This window comes from Mus musculus, chromosome 9, assembly GCF_000001635.26.
Source record: "Mus musculus strain C57BL/6J chromosome 9, GRCm38.p6 C57BL/6J".
NCBI lineage: Eukaryota > Metazoa > Chordata > Mammalia > Rodentia > Muridae > Mus > Mus musculus.
Window position 1 is genome coordinate 75,525,018 of NC_000075.6, and position 15,541 is coordinate 75,540,558.

Here is a 15,541-nt window from a genome sequence, read left to right on the forward strand (position 1 = left end):
ATGAAATTGTTCTAAACTAAAGATTGTGGGGTCGTTGTATGATTCTATGAATATGTTCAACGTTATTGAATCATATACCTTACATAGGGAGATTTTTATGGCACAGGAATTTCCTTTTACTCAATCTTTATTAGCAAAAGATGGTTTTTAAAGATTATTTTACACACTACAGAGGTGTGTGTGTGTTGCACTTATGGTAATGTTTATTTGAATACAAGCTCCTTCAAAGGGCATCAGATGCCATGGAGCTGGAAGGATGAGGTATAGGCAGCTATGAGCTGTGTGCTGGATCATTTACAAGAGTAGTAAACACTTAACTGCTGAGCCACTTTTCTAGCCCCAAATAAAGTTTTGTTTTTTTAAATTAAGGGGATTGGGTAGTGAGATTGCTTAGTTGATAAAAGTGCTTTTCTTAGTAATATTTTAAATTCAGTAACTATGAGACACTGGCTAATTTAATGCCTTTCCTTTATACGGGTTACTTTTGGTTTGTGCCCTAATTGCCTCACCGGGTGAGTGAAATGCTAGGCTTTATCAGACAGATATCAGATAGATATAGGGTGGATGTATCATTGTTTATCCCAAGCCATTCATTAGCAAGTGTATTAGTAACATATATACTGTATAATTCACCTTAATTCTTACATGCTTTTTGAAAGTCGTGATAACTTCTCTATTGAAATTTTGACCTCAGATAAGATGACTTGATATACATATAGGTTTTTAAAAAAGATTTATTTATTATTATACATAAGTACACTTTAGCTGTCTTCAGACGCACAAGAAGAGGGCATCAGATCTCATTACAAGTGGTTATGAGCAACCATGTGGTACTGGGAATTAATTAACTCCTGTTCTCTGGAAGAGCAGCCACTAGCTCCTCACATAACTTTCAATAGATGTATTTTTTTTTAAAGCACAATTCCAACAAAACTTCTACTTACTGTACTTGTCAGTAGACATTATATCTGAGTGACTTTAATTTCCTTATTCAACAAAGTCCAGGATTAGAATTTTAAAACTGATTAAAAAAAAAAAAAGACTAGGTCAGGAAAACTGACCTCTGGGGAAGTATGAAATGGTACAGTCCTACCTGCAAATGAAAGACAAGTGACAATGGGAGTTTAAGCCCCGCTGTGGAGCTTCAGACACCACCAAACCCTACATACTGCCCCTGTAAAGACATCTAACTGTGGGCTTTTTGACTTACTCAAGAGTCAAAATGTTCTACAGAGAAGTCTTATTCTCAACAGGATGTAGGAAGCCTCTTTTAGAACAATGGAGACCCCAAGTTTTCTGGAGAGCTGAGGCAACTGCAAGTGAGGTGAAGAGGACTTCAGAAGCCACCCACTGAAGATATCTGGCTAGTCCCCTCTAGGAAGCAAGCCACCCACTGAAGACATCTGGCTAGTCCCCTCTAGGAAGCAAGCCACCCACTGAAGACATCTGGTTAGTCCCTCTAGGAAACAAGCCACCCACTGAAGACATCTGGCTAGTCCCTCTAGGAAGCAAGCCACCCACTGAAGACATCTGGCTAGTCCCCTCTAGGAAGCAAGCCACCCACTGAAGACATCTGGCTAGTCCCCTCTAGGAAGCAAGCCACCCACTGAAGACATCTGGCTAGTCCCCTCTAGGAAGCAAGCCACCCACTGAAGACATCTGGCTAGTCCCCTCTAGGAAGCAAGCCACCCACTGAAGACATCTGGCTAGTCCCCTCTAGGAAGCAAGCCACCCACTGAAGACATCTGGTTAGTCCCCTCTAGGAAGCAAGCCACCCACTGAAGACATCTGGCTAGTCCCTCTAGGAAGCAAGCCACCCACTGAAGACATCTGGCTAGTCACCTGTAGGAAGCAAGCCACCCACTGAAGACAGCTGGCTAGTCCCCTCTAGGAAGCAAGCCACCCACTGAAGACATCTGGCTGGTCCCTCTACGAAGCAAGCCACCCACTGAAGACACTGGCTAGTCCCCTCTAGGAAGCAAGCCACCCACTGAAGACACTGGCTAGTCCCCTCTAGGAAGCAAGCCACCCACTGAAGACATCTGGCTAGTCCCCTCTAGGAAGCAAGCCACCCACTGAAGACACTGGCTAGTCCCCTCTAGGAAGCAAGCCACCCACTGAAGACATCTGGCTAGTCCCCTCTAGGAAGCAAGCCACCCACTGAAGACATCTGGCTAGTCACCTGTAGGAAGCAAGCCACCCACTGAAGACAGCTGGCTAGTCCCCTCTAGGAAGCAAGCCACCCACTGAAGACATCTGGCTAGTCCCCTCTAGGAAGCAAGCCACCCACTGAAGACATCTGGCTAGTCCCCTCTAGGAAGCAAGCCACCCACTGAAGACATCTGACTAGTCCCTCTAGGAAGTAAGCCACCCACTGAAGACATCTGACTAGTCCCCTCTAGGAAGCGCACAAGGTGGCGCACATGGGATTCCTGGGAAGGAAGCCAAGAATACTACATTCTCAGAGTCGGGGAAAAAAAAACCACACACACACACAACAGAAACAATAAAGTGGAGAGGGCTGGCCCCCAAGGAGAGCGGGGAGAACAGGAGTGTCCCCGAGGGACGGGCTGGCCCATCCCTGGTGAGTCAGCAGTGCAAGCAGAATCCAATGGAACACACTTATCTGTAGCACACAGACTGCAGTCAGGGCACTGGAATAATGGACGTGGAAAAACAGCCCAGATAAGAGTGAAGCATGGCAGGAGCAAATGGGAGGAGGAGTCATAACAGAAAGACATTAAGGAATATTAAAGGCTGGGCATGTCATTTCCCCATGTGACAGAGTCATACAGCGCTGTGCCTTTTTAACTGAGACAGACTACTGATGGTCTGTACAGTATGCCGGGAAATAACCGCCATGGTCAGCACTGTGCATGGTCGTCATTTGAAGAAATGGCTGTGCACCCATATCGGGCAGCTCACAACTGCAACTACATGACCCCCTCTTCTGGCCTCATGGAATCCTTACAGGAGGGTGCACAAAACACACAGATACAAGCACACGCACACACATTTTCAAAAAGAAATCCTCTAATTTAAACAAAACAAAAAACAGCAACAGATTTTATTGCATCACGGGACCTACGCCATGTACATATCATATTCTATATCTTTATATATTTGGTTCTAGTTTTATATACCTTGATTTTATTTCTACAAGTTTTATTATTTTTTTATATTATGTGTATGGGTGTGTGTGTTATGTGCAAGCGAGTGCAGGAACCCTCAGAGGCCAGAAGGAGGCGTTCGAGCCTTTGAAGCTGGAACCTCAGACAGCTGTGAGCTGTACAATATGAGTACTGGGAACTGAATCCAGGTCCTCTGGAACAGCAGCAAGTGGTCTTAACCACTCTCTCTCCAGCCTTCACTGTAACTTCTATAGTATACCCTGCATATAAGCTAAGCCGTCTTGGAGAATCGTCTAGCTAGTTGTACTTTACAGCAAAAGTCTGCTACTCGTCCTTAGGTCCCCGTTTCTGCTTTCAGGTAGCTCATGCCCTACTTCTAAGTTATTTGTGTGAGACACTACTTCTTCTTTTTTCGAGACAGAGTTTCTCTGTGTAGCCCCGGCTGTCCTGGAACTCACTTTGTAGACCAGGCTGGCCTCAAACTCAGAAATCCGCCTGCCTCCCGAGTGCTGGGATTAAAGGCGTGCGCCACCACGACTGCCCGGCTTAGACACTACTTCTTGAGCTGTATCGTTAGCTAGTAAACTCTTTCATTCTGGGAAGTGCAGTTCAACCTAAGCCAAGCCCTCACTTCATGGGTTCTTTGTTCTTGTTTATTGATTAAGGAAGATAAAACAGGGTACTCAAATGTAAGAGAATGAGTGAATTAGATACTATGATATCAACGTGTTAGGACTAGAAAATTTCCTGAAACTCATGATAAGAAACATTAGCACACAAAAACTATGTATCTTGAGGGGGACAATGAGAAAGCACGAATAATTTTATAAATTATTATTTATTTAATAGTTAAATAAAATTATTTATTTTAAGAGTTTAAGAGTTTAGTGTTAGGAAAGAGCACTGCTTTGCTGTCACTTGCACTCTGTAGTAAACTGGAGTGTTTTAAATTTGCTTCAACAACTTGTAGTGAAGTAATGTTGTACAAAGCCTCTGTGTAATCAAACTTCACTAAGGAATGGATTAAAAAAAACCCTCTGAACTCTGGATAAGCTGATAAAAATATAAGTGATGTATCTAAACTACCTAGTAAACTTTAGGTCGCCAGCAGTGTATTTTGAAGGCTGCTGACTATCTACATGTAAAAACTACTTTCTCCATGGGCATCCATTCCCAAAAGAACCCAGAACTACTGAATAAAAACACAGTCCTGGACTTACCTTTCTTCTCTCCAGTGTAGGGCACATAATCGTCCCGGTCTTTGTGCTCCAATGCTTGCTTCTCTAGGTAAGAAAGGAGCCGTTCTCTATCAAAGGGTCCCGTGGCAGACTTTGATGTCTGGTTCTTCTGCCGAAACCCTGCAGGCAGAAGGGCATTCTGCCAAAGAGAATGAGTCAGCCATTATGACCACCAAACCACCAAGAATGCCAATACTATATGCTTCTATAGATTTCCCATGCAAGAAAGATCAAGAAACCAGCATGATACAGACATTAAACAGCTCCTTGCAGGATTTTAGGATAGTCATGTGAGATGTATTATAGAAGGTTTTTTTTTTTTTTTTTTTTTTTAAATTTAAACACTGATGTACTGATTTTGGGTGTGAGGGAGTACATGTGCCATGACATGTATGTAGAGATCAGAGAACAACTTTTAGTTGGTTCCTTCCTTCTACTGGGATCTTATATAGGTTGTCAGACTTACTGATAACCATCTTTACTACTGAACCATCTTAATGGCCTACAAGTCTTTGTGTATTTGTGAGACAGGATTTCTTTGTGTAACCCTGGCTGTCCTGGAACTTACTAGGTAGATTAGAGTGGCCTTGAATTCAGAGACCCATCTGCCTCTGCCTCCTAAGTACTGGGATTAAAGGGGTGTGTGTGTCATTGCTGCCGACAAGTCTATATTTTTTAAGTAGGCAGAATTCACTTATATTATTATTAAAAATGGCACCTACATATTTTCTTCAGATAGTATCCCACTAGCAGGAAACAGCCACCAGCATTTATTTTCTTTTGAAACAGTCTCTTGACATATCACCATGGCTGGCTTGGCACTCACAGTTTGGACCATGCTGGCCATAAACTTGCCATGATTCTTCTTGCTGCATCCTTCCAAGTATTGGAATTATAGGAAGGAGCCATTTGGCCTAGTTTCACCCCTTAATTCTTAGGTATCTATGGATTATTATTTTTCCATGTAGGACTTTTAAATTTACATTGATATTTATATTAGAGTAGAGTTGATCTTTGTTTTTCTCCAAGGATTATTAAGGGAAAAGTTTTCCTAGCTTGGCTTATATTCTAGCATTCAGGAAGCTGAAGCAGGGGGATAGTGAGTTTAATGTTCAAACAATAAATAGCAACAACAATTTTCTTCATGCTTAATAACTGACCTGTAAACATGTACATAAACTAATTCTATCACAAAAGAATTGCAGACTGCTATACCTTATCCCTTTGTAACGGTCAGAGTCCTTATGGAAATAAAAACATGCACAGTCCAACCTCAAGACGATTTACTTGATTTAAATATTGGATAACACCGTTCACTGTGTATGTGTGCACAAGAGCATTAGTGTGTGGTAGTACTGTCACTGCTCTGCATGCCCCATGGCACCCGGGCACACAGAAGAGCTAAGTCCTCTGGTTTCCACACAGCACAGCGTTGAGCTTAGGGGAGAGCACAAGCCTGAGTGGAGGAAGAAGAGGAAGAGGAAGAGGAGGAAGCTCGAAGGGAGTGAAGTCTGAGTGGATGTGTGTATTGACCCAGGCAGGGCCATGTCAAGGACCTCACAGTCTTAGACCATGGAGAAAATGGTAAAGCCTCCTCTTTGGGGGTGAGGCTCAAAAGGAAAAGGTGAGCCCTTCCCTTCTGGTCCATGTCTGGAGGTTGACACTGCATACAAAATGTCCACCACAATTTTCTCTCCCTGGATAGTCACAGCCTGAAGACAAGGTGCTGTTAAACATTCTTTAATGAACTTGACAGCCCCTCACAAAAGTCACTGGCCCAAGTTAAAAACCCCAGGCTAGACAGTCTCTTACATGCTTTCTAGCTCTTAAACCATTTGATTGAAATTGGTTTCACTGACTACTGCCAAATATATTGTTGGCAGCTCTATTATCTTGAGTAATCTCTCAGACTTAGGTATGGGAAGTTTTTCTTGTAATAGTAATTATGGTCAAAGGACTTGACCTGTGTATAGACATATCACTTAGCAACAAGAACAATTTTATAAAGCACATTTTTAGCATGTGTGAGGCCCTGAATTTAATTCTCAGTACCACTCCTTTCCCTAAAAGCTCACAATACTTTAATTCTTCAAGAATACAGAAAACCAATGTGCTTTCAAGAAAGATGGTCAAGCTTTGCAAATAACCACTACTTTGAGGGTCTTCCCTGCTATCTGCTCCTCCATGAGTCTCATTTCAAAGATTAAATAGTTCCACACTATACTTGTGCAGCCTAGGAGACAAGTAACAACCAGTTGGCAAATTAAGACAAGTATACATCTGCACTGTCCTTGACTAACAATGGCTCACTGTAAGATAATGTAAAAGCACACCGTACAATCATTTTGGTTTTCATTATCAGGATAGCACCTAAGTTAACTTCTATGAGGTAATAACTACTTTTTTTTTTAAACAAACTAGGCTTTACATTACATGATTTTGTACAAATGTAGGCTTACTTAAGTGTTTTGAGCACATTTAAGGTAGGCTAGGTAAAGCTATGATGTTAATAGACTAGGTATAATAAATGCATTTCAATGTATAATATTTGTAACTTAGGATGGGTTTATCAGGGACTTAAGATCATCGTTAAGAAATATCCATGTTCAGATCTGCTCCTCAGATCTGTCCCACCGATGCTAACACAGACCATCTGGTCAACCTTTCTTAAGTACCATTATAATTAGGTTTAGGCCACTAAGAACATTCTTAGAGGCACATATACTGGTGCCAGTCTGGTAACTCTGAAGAGAAACAGATTAGCATAAATTAAAGGGCTAATTAGCTATTACTAATTTCAATTACACAAAGGTAAGCTTGTAGTGGAGAAAAGAAATTGTGTAGATGTTTAATGATGGTTTAAAATGCCTGTGTCATAAGATGTGGAGGTAGATATGGGGACCTGGAGAAGAAGCAAAAAGCCAGTTCATCTGGACAGAAAGTGGGTAAAGGGTATGGGAAAAGGCACGAGAAAGCAAGCTGGTTAGACGGCAGCTACTGAGCCAAACGGTCGCTATCTCTTCTTCGGTTAGCACCGACCTCGGGGTCAAGATCATCCAGGACAGTCTCCAGCTGTTTCAGCTCTGATTCGGACAGCTTGCCAAGGAGCTCGTCCTCATCCAGGTCCTTGTAGTCCCCCAAGTCCTTCCGGAACGGCAGTGCCATGGTGCAGGGTACTCACTGGCTACTTCCACCACGGGTTATAGCTTTGGAGAGAAGTGAGAAAGCCATTTTACAAATGGACGTCATGTATTTGCATCTATGACAGGGAACAGGGAGTGCTAGTTGGGTGTCCTACATCCTTGGTCTATCATCTGCTGCTCTCACCTACACACCACTCATCACCACTCATGCCTTCACTACTGCCTCTGCAGGAAAATAATCAAGTGGGAGAAAGGAAGTGAGGATGAAAAACATTAAAACAATTGCTTGGTAGAATGTACAATTCCCGATGCTTGAATTTTAGTGGCAAAATGAATTAAATTTTTTTTTTTGAGAAAATAAATGTCTGTGACATCAATTTATCCTAATGGAGAACATTTGCTTCACTACAAACTATTTAGGAGAACAGTATGACACAATATCAACATAGGAAAATAGCAATATATATCTCACAGGAAGAAATAGTAGTCCCTTGCCTCTGGGACTATGATTTTTTAAAAAAAGTATTTTTCAAAAGATGATTTTAGAAGCTGGAGAAACGGCTCAGCCGTTAAGAATGCTTCCTGCAGAGGGTTTCTGGTCGGTTCCCAGAATCCACACAGAGTGGCTCCCAGCTGTAACTAACTCATTCTAGAGGATCCGACACTCTCCTCTGGCTTCCGAGGGTACTAACATGTGAGAAGCGGGTGTGGCGGCAGTCCCAAAGGCCCCAGGGACTGCAGCTAAGTCGTATGACTTGCACCTGACTTCCTCATATAAGCCACAAACATCTTGAGAGCTGCGCAGGTGTACCAGGATACCAGTGAATCCATTTTGATGGAGATATGCCCCTGCTGCCCTGATTAGCTGAAGCTGCGTGCCTGGTGAGGTGGTGTGGCCTGCTGTGCGTGGATGGGAACTGAGAGTATAAAAGAGTGAGAGGCCCAGGGTTCGAGGGAGATATAAACAAGGGAGATATAAACAAGAAGAAACAGGACTGAATAAACGTGTGCAGAAGGATCCTGTTGCAGCGTCGTTCTTCCTGGCCAGTTGAGCGCGCACAAGACTAACATACATGTGATACACATACATGCAAGCAGACACTCACAGGTACGCATAACTAAAAACAAGGGCATCTTCTAAAAACATTTTCAAAGGAAAATATTATTTTCCTATTATTAGGTTGTTTGTTTATTTAAGGGATTTTTTTCCCCCACTAGGTCTCGCAATACAGGTCAGGCTAACCTGAAACTCGCTCCATAGACCAAGTTAGCCTTGCATTTAAGGTGAGCCTTCTGCTTTGACCTCCCTCGTGAGTGCTAGAAACACAGGTGTATGCTACCACACCCAGCAGAAAAGAAGTTCTAAAGAACAACAAAAAGGCATTCTGAAAACATATTAAAACACACTGGGATGTGCCACCCAGGAATAGGCAGTATGTTCAAGAAGGCCTGACTACAGGGAAGGCTCTTCATTTTGTCAGTGTGGGTGGCTCTACCTAATAGAATTAGGCCCAGCAGCTACACATACAGCACACAGCAGGACTACTCTGTATGAAAGGACACTGAGAACATGCTGCAACAAAATCAGGGAGCAGGCAGTGAAGTGCTTCCACCACGTACAGTGTTCACACGGGCTACATCTCTCTTTAGAAAAGAAGCGAGCAAATAAAAAAGCAAACCAACTAGAATAATAATAAGAAAAAAACCACAAGAAACACACAAACAAACCCATAAAAACATAAAATTAGGAATTATTTCATACAAGTAAAAGACCAGTAAGATAAAGAAAAACCCCCAAAAGCCAACATGAGCCAAAAATTCCAAACCAAACCAAACCAAACCAAGCCAAAACCAAACCAAAAACCTACAAAAATGTCATTGAGTTAACTCTGTGTTGGTCATCTACTTGCTTGGCACGGGGCCTGCCCTCATCTGTGGTTTGTGTACCCAGTGAGACACCATTTAGAAAACTGGCTTTTCCTTTGCAAGTGGTTGTCAATCGGAGAGAGCGTCTTTTGGTTGGGAAGCAGGGGCTGGAGCTCACAGCTACTTCTCCCTCTCCTCTCTGGTATGTCTGTCTGGAACCTGCACAGGCCCCGTTGCGCTGCCACAGTCTGAGTTCACATGTGAGTCAGTTTTGTTGTGTCTGGAAGACACTGTTTCCTTGGTGTCATCCACCCCTTCTGGCTCTTACAACCTTTCCGCCCCCTCTTCTGCATAGCTCCCTGAGCCCCCGGGGGTGGGGGGGGGGAGGGATTAAGAAGACACTTAGGACTGAGTGTTCTCAGTCTGTCACCCTCTGCATACTGTCCAGCTGTGGGTCTCTGTATTAGTGCCCATGTCCTGTAGGCGGATGCTTCTCTAATGATGGCTGAGCAAGACACTGATCCATGGTGTGCTGGCTAGTTTTATGTCAACCTGACAAAGGCTAGAGTCATCTGAAAGGAGGGAATTTCAATTGAGGAATTACCTTCATTAGATCCATCTATAAGGCGTTTTCCTAATTAGTGATTAACAGGAGAGGACCCAGCTCACTGTGGGTAGCGCCATCCTAGGACTGGTAGTCCTAGGTTCTATAAGAGAGCAAGCTGAGCAAGTCAGGAAGCAACACTCTCAACAGCCTCTCCATCAGCTCCTGACTCTATGTTTTTTGCCCTGCTTGAGTTCCTGTTCTGACTTCATTCAATGATGAACAGAGGTATGGAAGCAGAAGTCACATAAATCCTGTCCTCTCTGGTGGCTCCTGGTCATGGTGTTTCATCACACCAACAGCATCCCTAAGATACAGAAGTATGGCACAGTATCATTAGGAGTCACTTTATTGCTGTGTTCCTTTGGCAAACAATACTATTTGGTTTTCCCCTAGGCCCGTGGCCTACTTAGTCTCAGGTTCTTAGGCACCCAAGCTGTGTCAGGCATGGGTTCCATCCACTTCATGGAGTGGCCTTAAATCTAATCAGATAGCAGATGGTCACTCTCACAGCCTCTGTGCCGCAACTGCACCGGTGCGTCATACAGGAACGTTACTGTTGTAGATCACAGGGTCTGTAGTTGTGCTCTATTAACTCTTACTACTTTTTGTGTGTTGTAGGGGAACATGTTTCTATGACTTTTACTTCAGCTTGTTTTTCCTTTACAAAACAATAGAGAAGTCATATTCTTGTGATTCAGATTCTGGAATTTTTGCCAAGGTGAAAGAACTTCCAGTTCTAGAAAAGTCAACTTTTCTAGAAACTTCAATTCTGCTTCAACAAAGTGTTAACAAATAGTATTGATGGTAGCTAATCTCACTCAGAACTCATATCTGCATGTTCTTGTATCCTGTGTTCCCACTCCGAGAGTCCCCATCCTGACTTTACATCTCCCCTAGCTTTCCTTTACTGAGGAGCATCCCACTGTATACTGACAGTGTCTCGGGACAGCCGTTCAGAAGCCGCTCTGGGAGTAGCTTGCTTTTGCTTCTGTTCTGAGGATAACAATATAATCTATCTCTCCCCTGTCCTCTGAGGACACTTTATTAGAAGAGAACAAATTCTGAATGACAAGGAGGTGAAACCAATATGGTGGCCTTATGCAGCAACAGAGACTCAAGGACATATTTAGTGCAATAAGCCACACACAGAAAGTCAAACACTGTAAATTCTCACATATAAGTAGAAGTTAAAAAGTTAATTTCATAGACATCGAGTAGATGTCTTTTTTCTTTTTCGTTTTTTTTTTTTTAAGATTTTATTCATTTTATATATGTGATGAATACATTGTAACTGTCTTCAGACACACCAGAAGAGGGCATCAGATCTCATTACAGATGGTTGTGAGTCACCAAGTAGTTGCTGGGAATTGAACTCAGGACCTTCAGAAGAGCAGTCAGTGCTCTTAACCTCTGAGCCATCTCTCCAGCCCCCTGAGTAGATGTTTTTACAGGCTAGAAAGGTTGTGCATGGGAGGATGGGTAATGGGCACTAAACCACAGCTAGATGAGAATATGTTCTTGTGTTTTATAGCAGGGACTTGAATCTGGCTGTTACTATAAATGTAAATTGGAACAGTTACATTATTCATCAATGTATTGTCTATCCCTGGTTCATGTGGCACAGTGGGAGAGATGAATAATTACAGTGGTCTGCAGAGCCTAAAACATTTACTATTGGCCCCTCACAGAATAAAAGCTGCCAACTCTTTGAGAAATGTGCAAATTCCTCAGCACAAAATACAGTTTACAAACTGATTTAGTCAGCTTTCCCGCATTATCTTCAGCTGTTCCCTATCACAATTCTAAAAAGGACAGAGTCTAGATGCCCATATCCCTGCTAACCATGCTCTTTCTCCAGATGAAATACATTCTTTAACCATGTCTGTTTCCTCAACTGAAGCCCTATACATTCTTCAAGGCCTTCCTGGATCTCACAATATCCCTAGAACTCTCCTGAGGCTCCATCCTTATACAACCACAATCTAACTTACTTGCATCTGTCCCCACACAGTCTATGTAAGGTCTGAGGATACAAGAAAGTGCATGAGGAAATAGGACGGTGTTCTGAGGTTGGTAAACATAAGTTACAAAGGCTGGAGGTCGTGAAAACCCTGAATGGTGACAGGGCACGGGAGGAAGGTACATGCTTCAGCTCTCTTCCCTTCAGCTCTCTTCCCCTCCCCTCCCCTCGCTGTGCTATCACTGTGGTGAGACTTCAAAGTTCAGAGTTTAACGTGGAACAGTGGCAATGCTAACACTTCTAAAATTTACCTCTTTTTATAAACTTAAAAAGATACTTCTAAGCTTCAGGGCATCCACTCGAATCCACTTCTCACAGGTCAAATTGATTCCAGATAAGTACTGCCAATCAATAACCTGTTTCCCTCCTCTACCTGTTTAATCCTGAGGGGGGATCTAGTCCCCTTTCCCTGGTCCTGGGAGCCCCACCCCAACTACCAAGACCATGGGCCTAAAGGTTTCAAATGTACACCCAAGAAAAAGGTTTTCTCCCTAAACTCCTTAACTTTATCTTCTACACACACACACACACACACACACACACACACACACACACTCCTATCTGTCCCAGCATCCTGGCAAGTTCAGGTATTTCCTAGAACCTGCATCTAGAACAGCTCCAAAATGCGGCTAGCCCGGGTGGTCATACAACCTGGACCACAAGTAAAACAGCCTGCTCTGCCCAGACTTGGCCAACATGCCAGCTTTTTGCTCCCCCCCAGCCCCCAGTAACAGCACCCTAATGTCAGCAGGAAGTAGTTATAGATGATTACATTGCCCCTTATTCATTTACTATCCAAAAACCAAAGCTAGGATGTTGGGGCTCAGACCAAGGACAAGAGGCTGAGGTGCATATTTAACATACTAAAGTGGACCCTTAATATGTTAAAGGTCTCCTTTAACATGGCCTCCAGGTTCTCCCAGAATTCCCAGTTCCTACCTGTTTGTTATAGGACATGGCAGGCAAACCCGGCTCCCTGACCTGAACATCCCAGCCCAGGGGCTGGGCTACCCCTCCCTCTGAAGCTCTTCCCTATACAATGCAGACAGTTTGGTCTCTTTTGCTCTCTTCTCTCTGTGTTTGAGCTTTCTCTCTTTCTCGATCCCTCCCACGGTCCCTCTATGTCCGGCCCCATGACAACTCGCCCTAGAGCTACTTCCCAATAAACCTGTCTTTATATACTCTAATCTTGCTAGAATTGGCTTATTTCACTGGCAGAAAATAATTAATCAGTCTACTCTGGCTTCCAGGGATAAACTGTTCATAACCTTATATATAGTTAATTGTGCCCCTTCTAACCAAATCCCATCAATAAACAGTTCTGTTGCTGCTAGTGGTTGCTAGAGTTGTTTTCTCTGGTTTAAAAATAGGGTATTATATAGCCTAAGTTGGCCTTGACCTCAAAAGATCCTCCAGTGCTGGGCGATCAACAACGATTCAGTTTTAGTTAGCCTCCTCCTCAGTGAGCACTAGGATACATTTTCTCCTTTGAAGAGAGTTTATAAGTTACACAAGGTGGGGTTGATACGACAGATGGCTCAGTGAGTCAGGACAACTGGCACTAAGGACCTGAGTCTGACCCCTAGCACTCACTGGTGGAGGGAAACAATGATTCCAGACAGTCATTCTTCGACCTCTACCACGGCATATATATCCCTTCCACAAACCATCATTATTGTACCTCACTCATATCTACTTATTTTCTCCAAGCTTCTGTTTTTATAGAGGAAGGTTTTAACACAGATTATGTTCTAAAAGCAACTGTGGAGTTCAGAGATACGGTCTCTCAATATCCTTGTTCCATCATCATTTCCATAGGGTAGGCTTGAGTTTCCAGGATCATCTATCTGTTCTCTTTGCACACCCATGATCCTGCAGTTCTCTGGTTAAACCTCTGTGCAGATTCACATCTCTACCTACAACAGGACTGGGCAAACTGTAGACAGTGACCTTCCTTCTTACCTATGTTCACCTACCTCTGATGAATTCTATACATTGACCATTCTTGAATTTTACCTCCAATATGGACTTTTCTTCTGAACTCTATATCTGAAAAATAACTTCCCATGTATGCATAAGAACCCACCAGGTGGTGCTGGCACACACCTTTAATCCCAGCACTCAGGAGGCAGAGGCAGGTGGATTTCTGTGAGTTTGAGACCAGTCTGGTCTACAGAATGAGTTCCAGGACAACTAGGGTTGTTATACAGAGAAGCTGTCTTGAAATAAAACAAAACAAATAAAGATGCAAGAGCCCATATGTCTACCCTTCTCCCTGCCCCTTGCCATCTTGCTCATAACAATAAACGGCAACTTGGTTGCTTTGGTCAAAAATCTTGAAGTTAACTTTGACTTCTCTCATATTCCACATCCAAACTATGTGGATCCTGCAGAGCCAAGTCCTATACTCTACACTCTATAAAATAAACAGTTATCTTCTTTTTTAATGGAAGGGTTTTCCTCTTAATCTTTGTGTGTGTGTTCGTGCGCACGCACACATGTGCGCTTTACCCACGGAGTCATCTTCTCAGTCCAACTCAAGAATTTGTAATTGTAAACCAATTATAATTGTGTATATTTGTGGTGTATAATGTGATATTTAAGCCTTTACTGAGATAATTGTAGAGTCACACACAGTACAAAGAAATAATATAGAAGAATGTCTTCCACACTGTGTCTGTTTTGCAAAACCACAGATCACAAGGAAGACATTGATCTTGACCCATTCCATTGGTCTTACCCCATCTCCCCAGTTTTACATGCAGTCCTATGTATGTGTTTGTATTATAGTCTTTTTTTTCTTTTTTTGAACACCAGCATAAATTCATGCATCTAGCCCCACTGTCAAGAAGAAGTTTAACCCACAGGACTTCTCCTGTTGCCCTTCTATAGCCACACCCACCAACCTCTCTCACACCCAGCAACTGTTTTGACCTGTTTCTAAAATTGTGATATTTCAAAGATATATTCAGATGGTTGTGGTAGCTCTTGCCTGCAATCCAGCATTCCAGAAACAGACAAAGGAGGATTTCTACAAGCTTAGGGCCAGCCTGGTCTACATAGCTCCAGAGCAGCCAGGGTTACATAAAGAGATTGTTTTAAAACAAAACAAAACAAAACAAAACAAAACAAAAACAAAAACAAAAAAAGTAGAATCACAGTTTTGAGATTAGCTTTTGTCACCAAATATAAATCCCTAGGAATTCATCCAAGTTACTACATTAGTTGTCTGTTCTCTGCTATAGTTCACAGTAATGTTATATATATATGCCACTGATATTCAGATAAGTTATCTGGAAATCAAACACAGGGCCTTGTGTATGCTATACAAGTACCCTACTACTAAGCCATACCTCCAGCACCCAACTCTATGTCTTGACTTATAACAAATAAGTTGGCTATGAAGATCCATGTGCATGCTTTTGTGTGACCATAACAGCATTAATCAGCACTGCTTATGATATCTAACAGTATCAAATCCTAATAAAAATAAAAGTCAAATGGTCTTAAAGGGGTCCACAAGGACTCAAAAGACA

General features: G+C 42.7%; 1 protein-coding gene across 2 annotated transcripts in view; it reads right to left on the reverse strand.

Moving 5' to 3' along the window:
• Tmod3 (tropomodulin 3) overlaps positions 1 to 15,541 on the reverse strand; it is a 61,874-nt gene that overhangs the window by 27,234 nt on the left and 19,099 nt on the right. For both annotated transcript variants that reach the window (NM_016963.2, NM_001357828.1), the window contains exons 2-3: positions 7,409 to 7,575; positions 4,352 to 4,508 (exon numbers count right to left, since the gene is read on the reverse strand). In NM_016963.2, coding sequence (NP_058659.1) covers positions 4,352 to 4,508; positions 7,409 to 7,534 — 283 coding nt within the window. In that variant the 5' untranslated portion in view covers positions 7,535 to 7,575. The remainder of the gene's footprint in view (positions 1 to 4,351; positions 4,509 to 7,408; positions 7,576 to 15,541) is intronic.